Source organism: Ahaetulla prasina, chromosome 7 (assembly GCF_028640845.1).
Source record: "Ahaetulla prasina isolate Xishuangbanna chromosome 7, ASM2864084v1, whole genome shotgun sequence".
NCBI classification, from domain to species: Eukaryota; Metazoa; Chordata; class Lepidosauria; order Squamata; family Colubridae; genus Ahaetulla; species Ahaetulla prasina.
Genome location: NC_080545.1, coordinates 75,937,522 through 75,959,421, shown reverse-complemented (window position 1 = coordinate 75,959,421; position 21,900 = coordinate 75,937,522). Strand labels below are relative to the sequence as shown.

Genomic DNA, 21,900 nt, shown 5'->3' with positions numbered 1-21,900 from the left:
CTCTAACGCATATTTATTTTCTGTTTTGCCCTTCCACCTCCCTCAATCTTGTCAAAATTTCATCCATTTGCATCTTCCATTTGACTTGCTGATCATTTCAAGAAGTAGCCAGCTTTTATTTGATCCAGGATTATCCGATTCATCCTTAGTTAGGTCCTGAAATTTTAGTAACTATTTCCAAATGTAGTAACTACCTTTCTTCCATTCTTTCCCATGCATCCATTAGAAATTAAACTCTAAAGGTTGATTAATTCATATAGTGCAGAGATACAGGCATGGAGTTCTGCTTTCTTCATAATGACATGGTGTGCTGCTTGAGATGAGAAAAGGCATCTGTATTTTCTTCCGTGTAATAAAGGAACGTATTGTGCGTGCATCTGCATTTCTGAATGTTCATGTTGTATTTGTGTGTATGTGTGTATTTGAAAAATGGAAAGGACAGGCAGGATGAGCTACATAGGCTTCTCTCTGGGTCATACGTTCAAGGAGACTTAGAATGGAGGAATTAGGATCATCTGAGCCACTGCCCAACTGCCTCTTCTGTCAGCATGAGTTAGGAAAATTTGGGAAGAATTTGATTCTCTTAACTCTTCAGCCTGATCTGATCCAGCCCATTTTTGAACTTGATCTTTCTTTTGCTACCTTCTCCTGACCCTGCCCAGGATAATTATTACACAGAGAGGCTTTAGAATCAGAGTTCTGATCCTTTTACGTAATTTCCTTCTGCTGGTTTGCAAATAATAAAACCAGGGCATGGCATCTCCATGGGAGAAGTTATCAAAAAAGTCAAGTTGGCATCTGACCATACAATCGAAGTCTTACTTTTTATTTGGGATGCACAATTAAAACAAGCAGGGCTTCAACCCTTGATGGCACCCTTACTAACACCCCTGCTAGTTAAATTTTGTATCTGTCTAACTGTTGAATAACTTGCAGTGGTGAAGAGCATCCAATTTACAGTAGAAAGTTATTGATTAAAGCTTAATTATATCTTTATACATTATATTCATTAATAACTTTTATGGGCATGTGGCATAATTAAGGCTAATCATTCTAGATATCACACTATGTGCCATCAAGGATGTACAGTCCTCTTGTGGAAATATAATGGTCCAGATTAAAGATGGACCAAGAGTCATATATATTCAATCTTTTTTAAAAAATAAACTATTTTCACTTCTATTATGTCATGCTTTGTTACTAGGTGGCTTTAAATCTGAGTTTTTCAAAACATACATAGTTCATAGATGCTTCTTTAGTTATTTATTATTATTGCTGCAGTTTAGGTAAAATAACAAATAAATACCTATATTTGTTTTTGTCCTTATATGTTTTGCGAATTCTATCAGTCACAAGTTTGCAGTTCATTAGCAGACCTTTAGTCACTGGAGGCTGAAAAATAAACGATTATGAAAAAATATGGATCATTACCTCTATATTTTTATTTTCAGTTAGAAAAGGTTGCTGATATTCTTTTATTTCCACCAAAAAACCAGAATTTACAGCAATTATTCAGCAAATGTCAGAGAAATAATTCTAAAATTATACAAAATAGGTAACTTTAAAAATAATTGCCTTCATTTCCATATCTCTTATATATATATATATGTTATGCAATGTATTATCCAGCAGGGAAGAAAAATGCTTGTCAATCTTTGACAATCAGAAAAACACACCAACTAAGATCTGAGCAGGGATTCCTAATTCCAGTTAAGTAACATTTGGTGGCAAAACCATAAATAATTCTAAAAAACACAACTTCAATTCTAAAGGGATTTTTAAAAATAGATTTACATCTTGTACCTGAAAACCAGAGATGGGTTTCAACAGGTTCTGACCAGTTCTGGAGAACCGGTAGCGGAAATTTTGAATAGTTTGGAGAACCGGTAGTAAAAATTCTGACTGGCTCCATCCCCATCTCCCAAGTTCCACCTGATTGGGAGGAAATGGGGATTTTGCAGTAACCTTCCCCTGGAGTAGGGCGGGAATGGATATTTTACAGTATCCTTCTCCTGGAGTGGGGTGGGAATGGAGATTTTACAGTATCCTTCCTCTGCCACACCCACCAAGCCATGCCATGCCCACCATGCCATGCCCACAGAACTGGTAGTAAAAATTTTTGAAACCCACCACTGCTGGAAACCCAACTGAAACAATTCAAATAGAAATGTGAAGAGAAGATTCTACAGCATCAATAGTATACAGTAGTATTGTAGAAGAGAGGCTGTTAGAGCCAGGGGGAGGAGTCAAGTGGGGCAACAGTTTAGAACCTTTATGTGGTCACAAAAGGATTAAGTCCAATCTCTCCCTCACTGTTGACCCTTATCAAATTTTACCCAGGTGCAACCTGTTAATCTAAGAAGATTATGGACCTGGTTGTTTGTACCTGACAAGTATAGTGGTATATAAAAGTATAGTATAGTACATCTCAAGCACATTTTTCTTTAAAGATGAAAATTACAGCTTAATAGAAATCATGAAGGCCCTTAAGTACCAAAAGGGGATCATGAAAATATTATAGAACTGAGCTTTTCATACAAAAATGCCTTACATCTCATTCTGCCAAAAACTTTCTACACAATTTCACGTTTAATATTTTCTTATTTCCTTTTTTTATTTATTGTCAAATTTTGGACTATTAATACTTAGAGTAAGAATTTGTTCTCTTATTATTTATAAAGTATTTGAACAGAATCATGGCATTTAGGGCCAGCGGAAAATATGCAGTTCTAATCAAATATAAGCAACTCAGGGTTGAACTGTGAAGTTCTTGGGGTTCTCTGAGCTTGGTTGTTTGCTTGCAGACATTTCACTACCTAACTAGGTAACAACATCAGTGCATAATTACTGATCAACACGACCAAGGTCAGGCAGTTCAATTCCAGGCAATGGAAAAAACTTAGAAAATTTTATTTTTGTGATGAATTAAAAAGATTATTGTTAATTTCTAAAATCTAATTTCATACAGTTCTGGAAAATCTGGAATTCATGAATTACAGTAGTTTCACACTATTTTGCTATTTTTTCTATCCGTATCAAGATTTTCAGAAGTAATTCTGGCATAACTTTAGGAGACGAAGCAATCTATTTATCAATGAATGAATGAACAAAAACTCTAGATATGTTCATTCTATTGGCATATATAAAATGGAGATTGTTTTTCAATGAAATGAACCGTAAATTCTCTTTACACATGCATTTTTTACTATGACATCTAACATTATTGAATAGAAAATATTTAAGTATTTTAATTTAACAATCTGATCTACTACAAATTATTTATTTGTTGCAAATTAATTTTGTCTGATATGACTGTACAAATTAATGGCAGAATAAACTCATATTAAATTTGGCTATAGAATAAGTTTTTTAATTGTTGTTTTTAACCTGTATTTATATGTGTTTTAACTGCCTGTGAACCGCCCTGAGTCCTTAGGGAGATAGGGCGGTATATAAATATAAATAAATAAATAAAATAAATAAATAAATAAAAATAAATAAATAAATATTATAGCAGTTGCTTACCAGATTGGGATCATAGTATGCTTCTTGAGTTGGTGGTATGATGTTAATTTGAGTTATATTTAATGGAAGGGATTTAGAACAATTTATTAACATTTGCTCCAGTCCTGTCAAATCCTAGTAAGAGAAGAGATAAAAAGGGAAAGGGTTTATGCATTTTTCCTACTGCAATCTTCACAATCTTAAAAATATAATAAATACAAATGTGATTATCTCAGCACATTAATCTCTTTTATCATCTCAGTGATAACTGCCCAACCTGTACATAGTTTCTGCTTTAAATGCAAATAAGTCACTCCCCTAAAATTTAATAACATTTTTAAAAATGAGATAATCAGGGAAAGTTTAGGCAACAATCTTCCTTCCCGTTTCTATATGAAGGAATTTTGGTATATGGAATAGCATTCAGTAGTCTGAAATGGTATATTCCAAGCACATGATGACATTCTGAGAACTAGGATCCAAAATAGGATGTTTCATTTTAAATAGCTGCCAAAAGACAAAACACTTTAGAAATATCATATGAACCTATGTATCAGTTGGCAATCATCTTCTTCTCAGTTCATATCACAGAATTTTATTTTGTTTCTGAAAACTCCATCTGACTCAAATTAGCATGATTTATCTTTTAACCTTATGCTCCTCCATACCTTCTCTCAACAATCCCGTAAAATGGTAGTTTACAATAAGATTCTCTCAAAGTTTATGAAATAAGTTCCACGACTGAATGAGATTCTAAATCTAGTATTTCCGAGTCCTAGGTCAACATTATTTACTATAGTCACTTTCACATCCCAACCGCAAAGTAGAATTGGAAAACTACTCTTTTGATTAAGCATATCTTACCACATCTTATGAAAAAAGAACTTAATTATAGCAACTTATTTATGTTTTCTTAACCACAGTTTGAATGTAGCTTGCTTAAAACTTTCCATAATTAATATCAACCACTGTTTATCTTGTTCAGATGATGCTAGCTGTGGTTAGTTAGAGGTGGAAAAACAGCTTTTGTATTTGGTCTCCCAACTACAGAAAATACAAGCCTGGGGGAGGTTAATGTGCTGACAAATAGAGACAATATTTTAAATGTATATTGTTGTATCATTTGTCATATGTTTAAAAATATAATTTACACAATGCTTTAGGAAGATACCTTTTCATCTCACTTCCAAGACTCTTCTCTTTCATCACAACTGACTTTAATGACTTGCTGAGCAAGATTCAGACTTTCTGTGAAATATTTTGGAAGTCGTATGAAGCCCACTCAGAAAACTACTTTAGCTCTATTGCCAAACTCTATTGCATGTTCCTAAAGCTGGATCTAAATCATACTTTCTGCAATTATATGGAAGAAGCTACAAGGTTGTTTTTTTAAATTACCTGCAAGCTTAAAGGGAGTTCATGAATTCTTGTGGCCAACGTACGAATTTCCCGGTCAGATAATATTCCAGAGTGATCTGTATCAATTTCATCAAAAACCTGGGAAATATTGAGTTGCTGAACTGCACTCATGAGATAATAGAAATATGAAAAGGCAAACTGCATATCTTCAGAATGGCGTACTTTGTGAAAGGAGGTCTTGTCAAATTCCTCAGGAAAACTGTCCAGAAAAAAAAGGAATGAAGTACTTGAATTTACAAAGTTTAAGAACTGTTTCTAGTAGCAAATGCACTTAAAACTTATATACCGTTTCATAGAGTTTTACAGCCTTCTCTTAAGTGATTTACAGAGTCAGCATATTGCCCTGCAACAATCTGGGAAGGCTGAGTCAACCTTGAACTGACCAGGTTCAAACTCCTGGCAGTGGGCAGGGTTAGCTTGCAATTCTGCATTCTAATCATTGCGCCACCACCATCATTGCGTCACCAATCATTTCTAAGTAATTTTTCCAGGGGAAGAAAGTATATAACTGTCATTTTCAGTAGTATCATTTTATTGTAAAGTAGTTCTTATACAATTGTGGTCCCCAAATTAAATGCAAAAAGTAAGGTTGTTCAGGCAATGACAGACATTTGTTAAGACTTGTTATAAGTCCATCTTCCACAATGTCATCCCTAACCAAGTGCCATGACATCTGTGCAACTAAGGTCTATGACAAAAAAGTCCTACCTATATCAGACCATTTCCTATCTTATAACCAACAAGAAGCCCTATTGCAGTGCATTTATATATGCAAAAGATACCTTTCACATTGTCATCAAATGCATGGCAGGGCAATCAAGTATATTGACAGCAATCATACCATGCAACCACTGAACATCCAAAGTTGTTTGCCTAAACAGTTTAGAACAGCGGTTCTCAATCTGTGGGTCGGGACCCCGTTGGGGGTCGAATGACAATTTGCCAGGGTCACCCAAGACCATCGGAAATATGGGAAGTATACTTGCAAGTCGAAGAATCGCGCTCCAATGGTTGACTCCACAAGCCAGCTGCAGGCTCTTCAAATCGCTAGCCGAATTCGGCTTCAGGCACGATGAATTAAAAAAGAGAGAAATCTTTGCTCTGATGTCTCCCTCTCAAGCCAGCTGCAATCACTCCCAATCACTAGCCTAATCTGGCTTCAGGCGCGATAAACTCAATAGGGGAGGAGACTCCGCTTTAATGCCTCCGTCCTCAAGGCAATCGCAAGCAGTTCAGATCGCTAGCCAATACGGCTTCAGGCACGATAAATTCAAAACGAAAATAATTTTATGGTTGGGGTCGCCACATCGTGGGGAATTGTATTAAAGGGGTCGCCACATCGTGGGGAATTGTATTAAAGGGGTCGTAGCACTATAAAGGTTGAGAAACACTGGCTTAGAAAAACAACTACGACAGTCCTCTGTCATTTTAAGATTCTGAAGATAACTGAGCACAAACCATGCTAAGCATGTACTGGTATATTCCAATGAGCTTTTATAATATTTCAAGCAACCAAGAACTATGAGTATTTAGTCACAGTGGTTTTCAAGTAGAAAAATATTCAAATAAATAAACAGAATAATTAGCCTTCCCCATTGGACTTACAGGTCCTGTAATTCCTGCATGACTTTTCGATCAATCATATGAGGCATATGAGCAGGGACTTTCCGAGAGGTGAATCCAAATTTTCCATTTAGAAGCTTATTTACATATCTGAGGGAATCAGCAAATGTATCTTTCAGTTGCCTTCCAACAAGTTTACTTTCTGTAAAATAAGCCAGCTCCTTCTTTAATGATTCTTCTTCCTAAAAAAAACAAGGGCACACATCATGCTTACCTAAGCAACAGAATCAATTCAGCTTCAATATTTCTTTTTTACTTAATCCAAGAGCCTAAATTACTTGCTTAACCCACCTTTGTTTATAACTTATTTTTAAATTAATTGCTTAATTTAGAGGCTTAGATTTAGAGGCTGCCGAAGTCCAGACAACTGAAAGCAGCTTAACAGAAAGAACCTTAAACCTCAGGATAAACAATCACATGGATCTGGGAAATATGCAATATAATAAAAACAACCAATTGGGGCTTAATATCCACCTATCCCATAGTCTGGAAGAACAGCTAGGTCTTCAAAAAGAGTCATATAGTATCTAGGGAGATAGTGTTCCAGAGAACAATAGCTGCAACAAAGAGACACTTCCTAAATCTCAATAGATGGCAACAGTTTAATTGAAAGGACCTGGAGCACATCCACCCAGCAAGAAGACTGGTCTTGTTATAAAAGGTGGACAAAGCATAGATGTTATATTTTGAAAATTGAACTGATCTTTATTGTCTACTTTCTTATCTCTGTTGTGACCTAGGCCCAAGTAGTTATTACCAGACACAATCAGTCCTAAACAAATGTATTTTATTAGAAAAGCTGAGAATTACTTCATTCTCAGCTTAGTCCAAATTAAATCCAAAACAAATCCTTCAGAAAAAGTCCTTTGACCTTATCACAAACCTTTGTCTTCTTTGGTACTCTGCCAAAGGCTTTTCTTGGCAAGAACCCCACGAAGTACAAAAATAGGAGACAAGAAACAATTGTAGCAATGTTGCTTTCCTACAAAGAACCCAAGAGCCGTTGCTACTCTTTTAAGCCTTATGGGAGGGGCCAATTATCTCCTGGCCTTACTCCTGAGTTGTCCTTTTCGCTTTAGCTGCTCTTGCCTTCTGGCAGCTTTTCGCATGCGTGCACTAGAAACAGGCTCCTCCTGTTCCTCTGCCTCTCTGCTGTCTGCCTCTGGAAGCTCCAAAGTCTGCGCATCAATCCCAGATGGCCCTGGCCCCATCTCTGCCTTTGATGCAAAGCCCTCATCTGGGCCTTCCCCTCACTCCAGGACTGGCCCATTGTCCTCCCCAGCCTCCTCACTGTCCGACTCCACTGCTAATTCTGCAGGCTGCTGGCAGAGCACAACAATCTCTAGCAACCTTTGGAATTATCTAACATCAACTCAAGATCTAACAGGACCAAATTTGTGTGTCTGCAGTATGTCCCAACTTCCCATTTAAGACTGGCTTGGTACAGTAACCAATCACATGTGTCTTTCTTCTGATCACTTTTTAAACATTTAACACTTTTGCCTAAATCAGAATTCTTGAAACTCAAATTTTGGCTACTGTTCCAGTTGATAATCAAAAATTCATTTTGGGCAGTGACACAGGTTGTCTCAGAAGGTTATGGACATTAGTTGACTGGAAATATTTTAAGTAGCAGTTGGACACTAAGGAATGCTTGCTTGTATTAGAGATGATTGGATGGCTTCCACTATCCCCTTTAATTTTAAAATTCTGTTATTTGTATTAAAGGTAATGATTAATACAGAAAATGATAAGCTATCCTGCTGAATGAATAACTAGTTATTCACAACTATTAAAGATGTTAAGAAAACCTGCATTAATATAGAGCTTTTGTCTGTTCAGAGTCAAACTATAATGGAATGGTCAACATACCATATTTTTGGAGTATCAGACTTCCCCAAAAGAGGCTGAAAATTTGGGTGTGTCTTATACTCCGAATGTAGCTTTTTTGAAGCTTTCTTTCAGCCCTAACAAGGCGCTAGCAAGTGAAGCGATCTTCTGCGCTTTGCCTGTTTTTCTCATTGCTGCTCCCTCCAACAATCAGCTGTGCTTTAGCAGCTTTTTTTCAGCCCTAACGAGGCGCTAGTGAGTGAAGCTCCACGCTTCACCTGCTTTTCTCATTGCTTCTCTGTCCGACAATCAGCTGTGCTTTAGAAGCTGTTTTTTTATCCCCAACCAGGGGATAAAAAGTGTGTGCACTTCCTCAAAACTGAACTAATGTGCTGAAGATGACCATAGTAAGGATTCTAGCTAGATGAATACCTGGTAGGCAGATTTTTTTTTTCCTATTTTCCTCCCCAAAAACTAAGGTGCGTCTTATACTCCGGTGCATCTTATACTCTGAAATATACAGTAAGTCTTTCAGATAAGTCATTATCACTCCATGGTACATGTAGTTCTCGACATACAGCCACAATTGAGCCTCAAGTTTCCAGTGCTAAGCTTGGCAGTTGTAAAGTGAGTTGCACCTCATTTTATGAACTTTTTTTTGCCATAGTTATGAAGGGAATCATTTAGTCATTAATCAAATCTGGCTTCCCCCATTGACTTTGCTTGTCAGACGCCAGCTGGGAATGGTGATCATATGATCCCAGAACAGTGCAGCTTGTCTAAAAAGCATGCCAGCACCCGAATTTTGATCATGTGATCATGGGGATACTGCAATCAACATAAGTGTGAGAACCAGTCATAAGTCACTTTTGCTATTGTAACTTTGAAAGATCACTAAATGAACGATTGTAAGTTGCGGACTACAAATATAGTTGAGTAAAAGCTAAGGTTCAGAGACCTGACTTGCCTGTGAAAGGTTAGGTCAGGTTAGTCTCTAGCTGCAATTTTACATTCAGTTGGGGAATAATTTCTAATAAACTCAACTGAGGTTAATTCTGAGCATATACACACATGGTTATATTATTAAGCACCAGTTGAATATATTTGTTTACTAAATTTATAAGTTACTCTGTAATATGTTCCCTGAATAGATTTTTTTTTTTTTTAAAAAAAGCATATATAAAATTCGGTAAGGTCTAGAAATAAGTAAAAAGCCATTGCCAAAATATTTCAGTCCTTTGGATACTCACATCAAGAAGATCTTGGAAATACTTATGTTTTTCCCATGGCAAAAAGCCTTGATAATTTCCAGTGTAATACTGTAATTTTCTTCTTGGACCTTCTGCGATATCTTCCTCAGAAAATGGTGGATTTACATCTATTTCTTTCTTCTTTTGTTGTTCAATTTTCCTTTCCTGGATTTCTTTCTGCATAAGGATATTCAAGGCTTTATCCTGAAATCCGTGCTTTTTATCCACATTCCTGACAACAGATGTGGGTTTTGGTTTTCCTGTAGAGTGGTAGCTTAGAGAAAAATCATTGGTTACCTTCATTTCCACCAAAATGCTACTTGTTGGTGCAAGTCCTGGTAAAGTCATATTGTGCATTTTGTCCGTAGCTACTATTTTGCCTTCACTGTCATTTTGGAAAGGTCTTTGCCAAAGCATGGTCTTTCTAACGATTTTCAGCCCTTTGTCCCTTTTCCTTGATTCCGCAAGATCATTTAGCGCCATTTTTGTTTCTGAAGGCATCAACTGGAGTGATCTAAGGAGAGCAGCCTTGGATAGATTATAACCCTTCTGAGTGATATCGCCAACTATCAGCTGCAGTTCCAAATTCTGCAAAGCTATCTTTACATCTTCAGGAAGCGCAGAAATATTAACTGCCTGAATTACCAGTTCTTCATCTAAATTATTGAATGTACTGTTGAGACGTTTTTTAACTCTTGGGAAACGTTTTTCTTCAGGAATATCCTCAAATATCATTTCCGCTTCTGGCACTGAAGTTGTAGCTTTCAAATCTCCTGCAGGCTGCTGTGTGGCAGTTGTATTCAGTTTGGATTCCTCCTTGGTATCCACTTCTAAGGTTATGTGCATCTTGAATTCTTCTTCATCTTTACTTTGAAACGTAAGATTAAAATGAATCACAGTTGCATTCATTCCGCTATGCATTAGCAGGTGGATTGTCTTCCATTTGTTAGCAATAGAAGCATGGCGTATTATTGGGTTGTCACTATAAGCGCCTTCTAGTCCTTTCTTGGCTATTTCAGCAAAGCTGAAATAAGGTAGAGATTCACCTTTCGGGATGACATAATGAGTCTGATTCTTCTGAAGAGTTACCCTGTACAGCTCACCAAAGTGATCTGGAAGAAGAGAGTATTGTTATTTACATAGTGCTGTTGTTTTCATCCTACTTTTGTTCCAGGTCCTCTGTTATCTTCTTAACAATTCAATGGAACAGATTTAGCAAAGGAAATATGTGACTGAACACTGGGCACTTACTGAATTGGAAATGGATATCCACAACTCCAGTACAATACTACACCATACTAACTTGTTTTGATCTGCTAATTTCCCATTATCTTCTCTTTCTAAGACAAATAGCATTTTCCAGTTTTTGATGTTTAACCAAAGTGGACAATTATATTTTCACATGATATATACAGGAAGTGAGTTGTGGGTACCCTAGCCCAGTGGTTCTCAACCTATGGCCTGCAGACACCTGGGGGGGTTGTGATGTCATCACAGGGGGGTCTGCAAAGATTTGAAGAAATGTTATGATTTAAATCTTGAGTTAAGTCTTGAGGATCCATGGCTACAAAAGGTATTTTAAGGAGATCTGTGGTGGAGAAAAGGTTGAGAACCATACCCTAGCAGTCACATAGAGTGGTTGAGAACCACTGCCATACAGTCATGTAGACTGTAAAATTTCAACACAGAAAGAAATATAGCCATGTTCCCCGAAGAATTCACTTTAAAATACTGACACACTAAAAATATAGTAAAATAAAGTAGGGAAAGACTATATTCTTCTGCACCCAATTAAAAGAGGCCTATTTTACTCCACTTCTATATATCCAAATCAGAATGAAAGGGTAAAAACAGTGTGAAAAAGAATAAAATTTCCCCAAACCAAAAAGTGTCTTACAAGTATTTGATTCCCCTTGCTACCATCCTTCGCAAAACAAGGCCTTGTTACTAAATACGTACTGACATACCTTGTCCACAATCACCAGCATCAAATCCACAAGAGGGAACGTTGCATGCCTGATCACAGAATTTGTCAGCCAGCCATGAATTTGCACAGCCCTGGTTGCAATAAGAAACTCCACTAATTCCTGCACCAAACTGCCAGGAGGGGACATTTCCTATACCACCAACAGCTCCAGCTCCAGCACCATAGCGACTACCCAGACTGTTACCTAAAAAAAAAAGAAAGAAAGAAAGAAAGAAAATTGGCAGTGCCACATATTGCCAAGGTGGAAAATCTTAAGTAAAAGAGAAAGGGGATAATTAAAAAATCTAATTATAGCTTAATTCTTAAATTACGAACTGCTTTTATATATTTAAAAGTGAAACTTTTTACAGGTAGCCCTTGACTCATTTTATTTATTTTATTTTATTTAATTAATTTAATTTAATTTAATTTATTTATTTTATTATTTATTTATTTATTTATAAATTTATTTTGCCGCCTATTCAAACATGGCAACTCAAGGCGGCTTACAGGGGTATAAAAACATCATATCTGTAAAAATAAAATTGATAAAAGAAAATAATCAAATAATAAATTAATAAAATAATATAATAGCCCTCCTTCACCCTGAGGACAACACATCACACCAGCCATCCAATGGGCTCCATCCTACTCTGGGTTCCCCAGGGCCGCTGGCAGAACCTTATGACCGCAACTGAACCCAAAATTACGGTTGAAACTCATTTTGGTTGCAACTGGAGTCATCACATGACTGGATTCAAAGATATGACTGTTTGTACAACCATCTTTAAGCTAATGCCACAGTTGTTAATTAGGTGCAATGGTCATTATGTGAATCCTTTTTATCCATTAGTTTTTATTTCTTTATTTATTTGGCCAGATGTCAGATGTAAATGCTGGAAACCAGAAAAAACGTCACGATCCTCTGACCACAGGATGCAGCAAACAGCCATAAAGATGAACTGGTTGCCAAAATGCAATCACTTGGTAGTGGGGGAGGGGTGTGCAGCCTTGCAACTCAAGAACAGATTGGGAGAAGCTTCTGGGGAAACCAGTCCTAGGTTTGAAATGTCATTACGCAACTGGTTGTTGGCGGAGGGTTAACTGTGCATAGAAAACAAAATTTTCCTAAAGCTTTCAATATTCCAAATACACACACACACACACACAAAATCCTGCCTGGGTAATTCTTTTAGAAATAAAGGTCAGGAGTAACACAAGTAGGATTGTTCTACTTTTTAATCCATCTAGAATGGGGAAAGGGGAAGAGGGAGATAATTGGAACTAAAGACTTCTCTATTCTGCTAATTCATTGCAGCTACTTCAGATGTTCTGGCCTTTTCACTGAGGAAATGCTATCATTTCATCACCATGAAGGAACTGCCAACAAATTCTGGCTAACCACTAGTTTAGATATTAACTAGGATATGAAAATACAGGAAATCTTCAACTTACAACCACAACTGAGCCAAACATTTCTGTTGCTAAGGGAGGCATTTGTTAAGTGAGTTTTGCCCGATGTTTAAAATTTTCTTGCCACAGTTGTTAAGTGAATCATTGCAGGTGTTAAGTTAGTTATATGGCTGCTAAGTGAATCTGGCTTCCCCATTGACTTTGCTCGTCAGAAGGTTGTAGAAGGGGATCACATGACCCTGTGATACCGCAATTACTTACTTACATATTTACAATTACATATTTAATTACTCAATTAAATATGAGTTAATCGTCAAGTGTCTGAATTTTGATCACATGATCATGGGGAGACTGCAACGGTCATAAATGTGAAAAGTGGACATAAGCAATGTTCCCTCTAATTTTTCACGAGTCTGAGCAAGCACACTAACTCCCTGAGCGGTCCCTTGGACCACTGTGAGCAACATCAGACGTGCGGGTCATGCCAGCATCGCATCCATTCAAGTCACATGATTTATTAAATCCATTCATTTATTTTATTTATTTATTATTATTATTATTTTATTTATTTATTTATTTATTATTATTATTATTATTATTTATTATTATTCATTTATTAAATCCATCCATTCAAGTCACATGATTTATTAAAGCCATTCATTTATTTTATTTATTTATTATTATTATTATTTTATTTATTTTATTTATTTATTTATTATTATTATTATTATTATTTATTATTATTCATTTTATTAAATCCATCCATTCAAGTCACATGATTTATTAAAAGAATCAAACAGATTCGGCTAGCTAAAACTTTTAGCTAGATTCGGCTAGCTAAAAGTTTTAGCTAGCGAATCTGTCTGGGCAGCTAATCAACGCCTGTCAAATTACGTTGATTAGCTGCGCGCTGAATTCGACTAGCTAAAACTTTTAGCTAGCCGATTCTAGCTAAAGTTTTAGCTAACCAATCTTTTTTAAAAAAGTTTTACAACAATTAAATTTTTCCCCCTCCCCCCCTCCCTCCTAAACCCCCCCCCCCGGACTTCCCGGAGCAAACACAAGGTATAGTTCCTTAAACAAAACAGTCATACATTAAACTTTTTAAAATCTAACACAATTATAATCTTTCTCTCACATAACCTGACTTCTTCCATTAAAATCAAAATAACATCCTTCATTCAAAAGCAATCCGAAATTTCTTAATCTGATATCTATTTTGAATATAATCAATCCAGTTCTTCCATTCATTTAAATATTTTTCTTGAGTACTGTCTTTCAAGAAGGCTGAGATTTTAGCCATCTCAGCCAAATTGGAAACTTTCAATATCCATTCTTCTATTGTGGGTAATTCTTTTTTCTTCCAATATTGTCCAATCAACAGTCGTGCTGCTGTTATTAAGTTCAAAATCAACTTAGTCTCAATCACTGTACAGTCCGTTGTTATTCCCAAAAGGAAAAATTGCGGTAGAAACTTTATCTTCTTCTTCAGAACATTCTGCATAATCCACCAGATTCTTATCCAGAAAGACTTAATTTTCTTACAAGTCCACCATACATGAAAATATGTAGCATCATCACAATTACATCTCCAACATTTCGCTTGCATATCTGGATACATACATGATAATTTCTTAGGATCTAAATGCCATCTATAAAACATCTTATAAAAATTTTTCCTTAAATTCTGCGCTTGCGTAAATTTAACATTTCTAACCCAAATTTTTACCCATGTTTCCAACATTATTGGTTCTTGAATATTCTGTGCCCATTTTATCATACAATCCTTTATTAAATCTCTTTCAGAATCTATTTCTATCAACACAGTATACAATCTCTTTATATGCCCCTGAGTTTGATTTCTAATTTGTTTAACCAGATTTTCTTCATTTTGAATGATACCAATTTTCTGATCTTCTTTCCATCTAGCCTTTAACTGTCCATATTGAAACCAAGTATAATTCCTCCCTTCTTCTTTTAATGTATCCAAAGATTTTAGTTGTAAATTTCCCCTCTCATTGTATAAAAGATCTTTATAAGTAATCATTTCTTGTTCCTGTTCTATATTTATATTCTCTACTGCGTGCCGAGGACATACCCATATAGGAATTTTATAATTTAACTTATAATAATATTTTTTCCAGACACGCAGAAGAGAAATTCTCAACACATGATTCTTAAAAGCTTTATCTACTTTCTTATCATACAATAAATATGCATGCCAACCATATAATAAATCATAACCTTCTATATTCAAAATCCTTTCCTCCGTCAAATTAAACCAATCACTTATTACCGAAAGAACAACTGCTTCATAATACAGTTTTAAATTAGGCATTTTTAATCCTCCTCTTTTTAGCTAGCCGAATCTGTGCTGCGCAGCTAATCAACGCCTGTCAAATTACGTTGATTAGCTGCGCAGCTAATCAACGCCTGTCAAATTACGTTGATTAGCTGCGCAGCTAATCAGCGTCATTTGACAGGCGTTGATTAGCTGCGCAGCTAATCAACGTCATTTGACAGGCGTTGATTAGCTGCGCAGCACAGATTTTCTGTGCGCGGAGACCGTGTCAGCAGTGCGCATTTGCGCACGCGCGCAGTTTAGAGGGAACAGTGGACATAAGTCACTTTTTTCAGTACCATTGTAACTTCGAATGGTCACTAAATGAACTATTGTAAGTCGAGAACTGCCTGTAATGAGAAATTGGAAGTTTCGTCTCTGCTGCATATCAAACAAGCACAACCATTTCCACCCAAATGGTGGGAAAGTTAAAACCCAAAGAAAGACTGAGTAGCAATAGCTCAGTGCTTGTAGTAAAATCAACACTATATACCCAGGACTCCTATTTTCTCTGTAGAAATATTTCCATATCAGAAAAGCATGGCTGCAGGGGAAGTGATTTGTTTCCTGTACAAATGCAGCTGCATGGTCATGTTTACCACTGAACATTGGACTAAAATGTCCTGTCATTGTAACCAGCCCTTTGAATGGCTCAAGACAGTCTTTTTTTTTTAGTAAAGTTTTTTTATTTTTTTAACACACATACAACAACATGCAATGTATTTTTTCTGAACAGAATGTTGGCCAGGTTTCATATTCATACAACTTTTAGTTCTTTTCCAACACATCTTACATACTTTCATTAATATATTTTCTCTCATTTTTATTTTCCTTCTTTTATTTATATTGTATATCTAATCTTACCTTTCACCCTGAATTTCAATCTTTTATCAAACTTTTTCTCCTCCCCCCTTCTAACTCCCATTATAGTAAACCCTTTTATTCTCATTTAATATTTGTAACCTTTTATATATTCTACTTATCAAATATCAAAATCAATTATATATTTGCAATTCAATGACAATTCATATAGTATTAACCATCGTCCAAAAAAAGAAGAAAAACAAAAAAAACTCAGTTTTTCTTCATAGTATCATTTCTAATACTTTCAGTAAATTCCATAGTAACCTTTAAAAACTTTTTATAATTTAAAGTCTCATTATTAACATTTAAATCATTTAATATATTACCAGCTCTTTTTTGTGCTTTCAAATTTCATTGTTAGTGCTTCAACCAATTACTATATTTTCAATCATTTTTTATTTTTCCTCTTCTTTCTTTCTCTTTTTTCTTTTAAAATTCTCTACTATCTTTGCTTGTCCTGTATTTCCATCTGCTCTCCTCCTCGCCTCGTCCCCCATTTTATCTTCTCTCTTTTAGTTGTATTTTTTTTCTCCCTTCTTTTTTTTCCTCCTTGTCTCTTCCTTCCCTCCTTATTTTTATTTGCCCTCCTAGTTTGCAATATTTTTCCAGTTACTCTCCTTATTCCCCTTTTAAGTATTCCTCTTTTGCCACTGTCAATCCCAGTGTAATCTTTTAAATTTTAAAGACAGTCTAATGAATGTGCATCTGTGGCTTCCTAAAACATAAACCTGTCATCCATCTAATGATTGGTCCCTGAAATATAAAAGGCCAGGCATTAAGAGGTGTTTCTCCTTACCAATACAATCGCCTCCATCCCAGTCACAAGCAGAGTTGTTACAGGCTTTATCACAATAACCATCTTTAATCCATGAACCCGGACATCCTTCAGCACAGTTGGGCACAGGCCAAGTCAAATAAACCTGATAATGGTCAGAAAGACAGGATGTTTTCACATTCACAGTTTTTCAGAAAGCAGCTTTAAACTCACCTCTGTAGAGCAGACTGATCTGCATCTGACAGGAATACAATGCTAACCTTGATTTATATGTGGACAAACATGTTCTTGATGTTCCTTCATGTGACAGCAAAAAAGAAAAAGAAAAAAACTCAAAATCCAGATTCCAAATTCTCAGAATAAAAGAAAAAGGCTTCAAAAGGCCTTATCTAAAATTCCTAAGAACCCCAGTAATCTCTAAGTGATTCAGTCATCTGACAAACTTAAAATCGCTGAGCGGTTACTAAGAATCCATACATTTTAAGCTAACATGTTAATCTTTACACAACCATCTGATTAAAAGCATTTTAATCTCCTGTAGGGAAAAAAACTGGTGCTAGCCTTCACTAATTACAAAATGTTTCAGTTTCTATTTCCCAAAATAAAATATTCATATTTTTGCAATTAGGATTTCAGACATTTCCTATCTATCCTCTTTTTTTAAAAAAAAAAACTTTTTATCCTGCCTTTATTATTTTTAGAAATAAGTCAAGGGGGCCAGCATACCCTCCTTCCTCCTCCTTTTTACCTCACAACAACAGTCCTGTGAGGTAGGTTGATTAAATAAATTGTTTTAACATATTTGTTTTCTAATCTAACATTTCCATTTCTAGGGATTTGTCATATTTGGAACAAATACTAAAATTATTGCTTTCCTGCTCTTCAATGAAAGAGTAGTACAAGAGAAACTTGGTTTATTTGATTATTTACACAACTATCTGAATACCGTACAATAGAGGGATTCCTAACAAATAGCTATCAATTAAGGAGAGGAAGTATAAAAGAATATGACTGGTTTTCACAAAGGAAGTTCACCCTGAATTTAAGTTGACCCTATACCTTGAAGAGATGAGAAGAAAAAAAGTACATAAACATCCTATATGTGCCAAGGTTCCTTACTTTGTCAACCTAGAGTTACCAGATGTAGCTAATACCAGTCCTTGACACAGGTAGCCCTTGAATTACAACCATTCATTCAGTGACCATTCAAAATTACAATGATGCTGAATGAGGGACTTATGACTGGTGTATCAAGTTGTAGCTGTTGCCACCAGGGAAGATTGGAATCCCACTACTTTTTCTCTCAAGGAGCCACACTACAAGTGCAGCACCACCCTACTTGAATGCCTTCTGCAGCACCTGCCCATGGCCCTCGCCAGCCTGCCAGTGCTTCCTGGCATGTCCATTGCCACCACATGCTCCGTAGCACCAACCCACAGCACCCGCTAGCAATAGCAATAGCACTGAGACTTACATACCGCTTTACAGTGCTTTACAGCCCTCTCTAAGTGGTTTATAGAGTCAGCACATTGCCCCCCAAAATCTGGTTCCTTATTTTACACACCTCAGAAGGATGGAAGACTGAATCAACCTTGAGCCAGTCAGGATCAAACTGCTGGCAGTCAGGAGAATTAGCCTGCAATACTGCATTCCAATCACTGCGCTACCAATGCGCCTGCCTATGTTCTCTAGCACCTGCTTGTGGCACCTGCCCAAAGCACTCCTTGCACCCACTGCACTGCTTGCCTACAACTCCCACCCCTTCCTGCTTAATGACTTGCAGTCCTGGAGTTATGACCGAGACTGGAAACTGGGACTACCAGAATTGCTGCCACTGAGCAATGCGCTCATGTAACATTATTCTTTATTGCTTAGTGATAGAAATTCCAGTCCCTATAACTCAGTGGGAGTTGCCCCGGTTCGGACTGGTTCGCAAGAACCGGTAGTAAAACCAGCTGGAGGCTTCGCCAACTCACCCAGACGTCCTCAGGAAGCTTCTGCACATGCCTGTTGGTGCATGGCCCTGTTGCAAACTGGTAGTAAAGGTAAGTAGAACCCACCCCTGCTATAATCTGAAGACTACCTGTATTTCTCCCTCCCCAATAAATATGTGTACATAACACTTTTGTATGTGCATATTTGCATGTATATACCTCTCTCTGATAGAATCATCCCGGAGGAAATCTACCTATATGTTTGCTAAGAGATGACACTGACTTGATGGCATATAATCAATAAGTCAATCATAAAAATAATTGATCCTCTATTTGTATGCAACAACCATTCTCTTTCACACACAAAGCTTTCTTGTACACAAAATTGCAAACACCATCCTTACTTCCTTACTCCATCCAGAAGAAATAGCAAAAAGGAATGCAACAGAAGTCAGATATGGGGAAAGGACAAATAAGAGTGGGAAGGGTGGGGGGAAATGGAGAACAAAACTGGTGGAAGACTAGCTATGGGACTCAGGTAATCAAGGAAGGAAAAGAAACATGAGATCTCTGCTTAGATGTAACAAATCGGGTCACATTCAGCGGTCAACAAACCCCATTCAATCATCCACTCATCTTCACAGGGATCCACATTCCGTAGGCTGCTATTGGCTCATCCCATCATTTGCAACAACTTCTGCTTTTCGCTGAAAGTAAGGCATCACCACTCTCATGTCACATGTAAGCAGGGGTGAAATCTAGCAGGTTCTGACAGGTTCTGGAGAACCGGTAGCGGAAATTTTGAGCAGTTCGGAGAACTGGCAACCACCATCTCTAGTTGGCCCTAAAGTGGGATGGGAATGGAGATTTTGCAATATCCTTCCCTATGGGTGGGGAAGGAATGGGGATTTTGCAGTATCCTTTTCCTGGAATGGGGTGGGAATGGAGATTTTGCAGTATCCTTCCCCAGCCACGCCCACCAAGCCATACCATGCCCACCAAGCCACACCCACAGAACCGGTAGTAAAAAATTTGGATTTCACCACTGCATGTAAGTATGGGGAAGGAGGTAGGAACTCATTTTCCTATGGCTAATACAATAGTCACAATTATTAGGGTCAAGCTGGGCTAAAAGAAAGGCTGTCTGAGCTATCAAATCCTATGCATCAAATTGTTTTGCGGTGAACTTACCTTTTGACCTTTGGAGTGGCTATAGAAATCATCAGGCCAGACATCCTTCCCAAACATCACATCATCATTTAAATAAACAAACTTCTGGGACAGACCTTCAATGTGGTGAATATGGCTTTCAATGGCAGGGGAACTAAAGGTAGGCAGATGACTCACATTCTGGAATATGTCCTAGATTAGTAAAGCACAAATAAAAACACTTTACTTGTGTGTGTGTTTGTGTGTGTGTGTGTGTGTATAAAAACACACATGCTTCAAAACATATTGTTAAATGTTTGGAGACGCTCTTTAATCGCTTTCCTATATACAATGCAATGACAGCAGAAAAACATGAATGTACTTTAACATCTCTCATACAAGATTAGTTGATTTTTAAAAAATAAGAGTATGGTAATATCAACATTGTTACAATGAGTGCATTTTACCACTATGTTCTCAGATGAAGGTCAAAATGGAAGAGGCTGTGTCATTTCTTTCAAGATACCTTTTAGCCCAGGAAATGAAATCATGATTTGGAGGACTCCATTATCCTAGACCAGGAGTCTCCAACCTTAGCAACTTTAAGACTTGTGGAGACCCCTGTCCTAGACACATCACACTGAGATTGTTTTACAACAAACCATAATATCTGAAGGGAAGGGTCACCTTTCACAAAAAGCCAAAAGCAAGAACCCATATGGTAGATTACCAAATCATTAGTTCATGTCTCCATGCCTACAGTCAATTCACCAACTGTTTTTTATCTTCTGATAATTTAAAACAATTGCATATTAGTTAAGCTAGCTAGGACATGATAACTGTTTTCCAGTATTTGAGGGGTTGTCACAGAGAAGAGGAGTTTGACTTATTCTCCAAAGTACCAGACGGCAGTACAAGAAGTAATGAGTGGAAGAGAGATACAATCTAGAAGGAGAATTTTCCTAACAGATTAAATCAAAGGAACAGCCTGTCTCCCAGAGTTGGGGGTACTCCATCTCCGGAAGCTTTTAGGAATAGACTGGACCACCATTTGACCAGGATGATATAAGGTTTCCTGCCTTGAGTCGGGAGTTGGACTTAGAAGACCTCTGAGGTCCTTTCCTATGATTCTATGTTATATGTTCTGCTTTGTTTTCAACAAATCACAGTGAACTTCAACCACTATTTTAGGTCATGCAGCACTGCCAGCTGTGGTAAACAACATAGAAACAAAAGTTGCCATGTTCCACATGAGAAAAATGGTGGGGGCGGGAGGGAGGAAGAAGAGTTTACTACGATATACGCCACTCATTCAGATTGCAATAAATCATGGTTCTCCAACTTGGTGTTTTCTGATCTGTGAGGATTTGAAGACACAAGATTAGGGAAGATTGTACTAATACAGGGATGGTGAACCTTTTAGAGACCGGGTGCCCCAAACTGCAACCCAAACAAAACCCAGTTACTTATCGCAAAGTGCAAACATGGCAATTTAACCTGAATAATGAGGTTTTACTGCCTAAAATAATGATAAACAAGGCAGAATTCAGCTAATTGTTCTAAGAAAAATGTGATAAATGCACGTTTATGCCCCTTCATTTTTTTTTTGCTTTTGAAATACTATGTTTAGCAACAATAAAAAAGAAAAACTTTTGTAATACATTTCTTTCTTTCTTTCCCTCCCTCCCTCTCTCTCTCCCCCCATGTGGGAGAAACACGATGGAGCTGGGCTGGGGCAACGGTGTGCGTGCCCACAGAGAGGGCTCTGAGTGACACCTCTGGCACGCGTGCCATAGGTTCACCACCACTATACTAACATATTTTCCATGATC

The 21,900-nt window shown here is 37.0% G+C and overlaps 1 protein-coding gene across 1 annotated transcript in view; it reads right to left on the bottom strand.

The window, feature by feature from the left end:
- GNPTAB (N-acetylglucosamine-1-phosphate transferase subunits alpha and beta) overlaps nt 1-21,900 on the bottom strand; it is a 49,691-nt gene that overhangs the window by 5,832 nt on the left and 21,959 nt on the right. Inside the window, exons 10-17 of the mRNA XM_058190466.1 lie at nt 20,111-20,281; nt 17,007-17,130; nt 11,594-11,797; nt 9,627-10,738; nt 6,529-6,728; nt 4,903-5,122; nt 3,526-3,639; nt 1,307-1,392 (exon numbers count right to left, since the gene is read on the bottom strand). Of these exons, the coding sequence (XP_058046449.1) occupies nt 1,307-1,392; nt 3,526-3,639; nt 4,903-5,122; nt 6,529-6,728; nt 9,627-10,738; nt 11,594-11,797; nt 17,007-17,130; nt 20,111-20,281 (2,231 nt within the window). The remainder of the gene's footprint in view (nt 1-1,306; nt 1,393-3,525; nt 3,640-4,902; nt 5,123-6,528; nt 6,729-9,626; nt 10,739-11,593; nt 11,798-17,006; nt 17,131-20,110; nt 20,282-21,900) is intronic.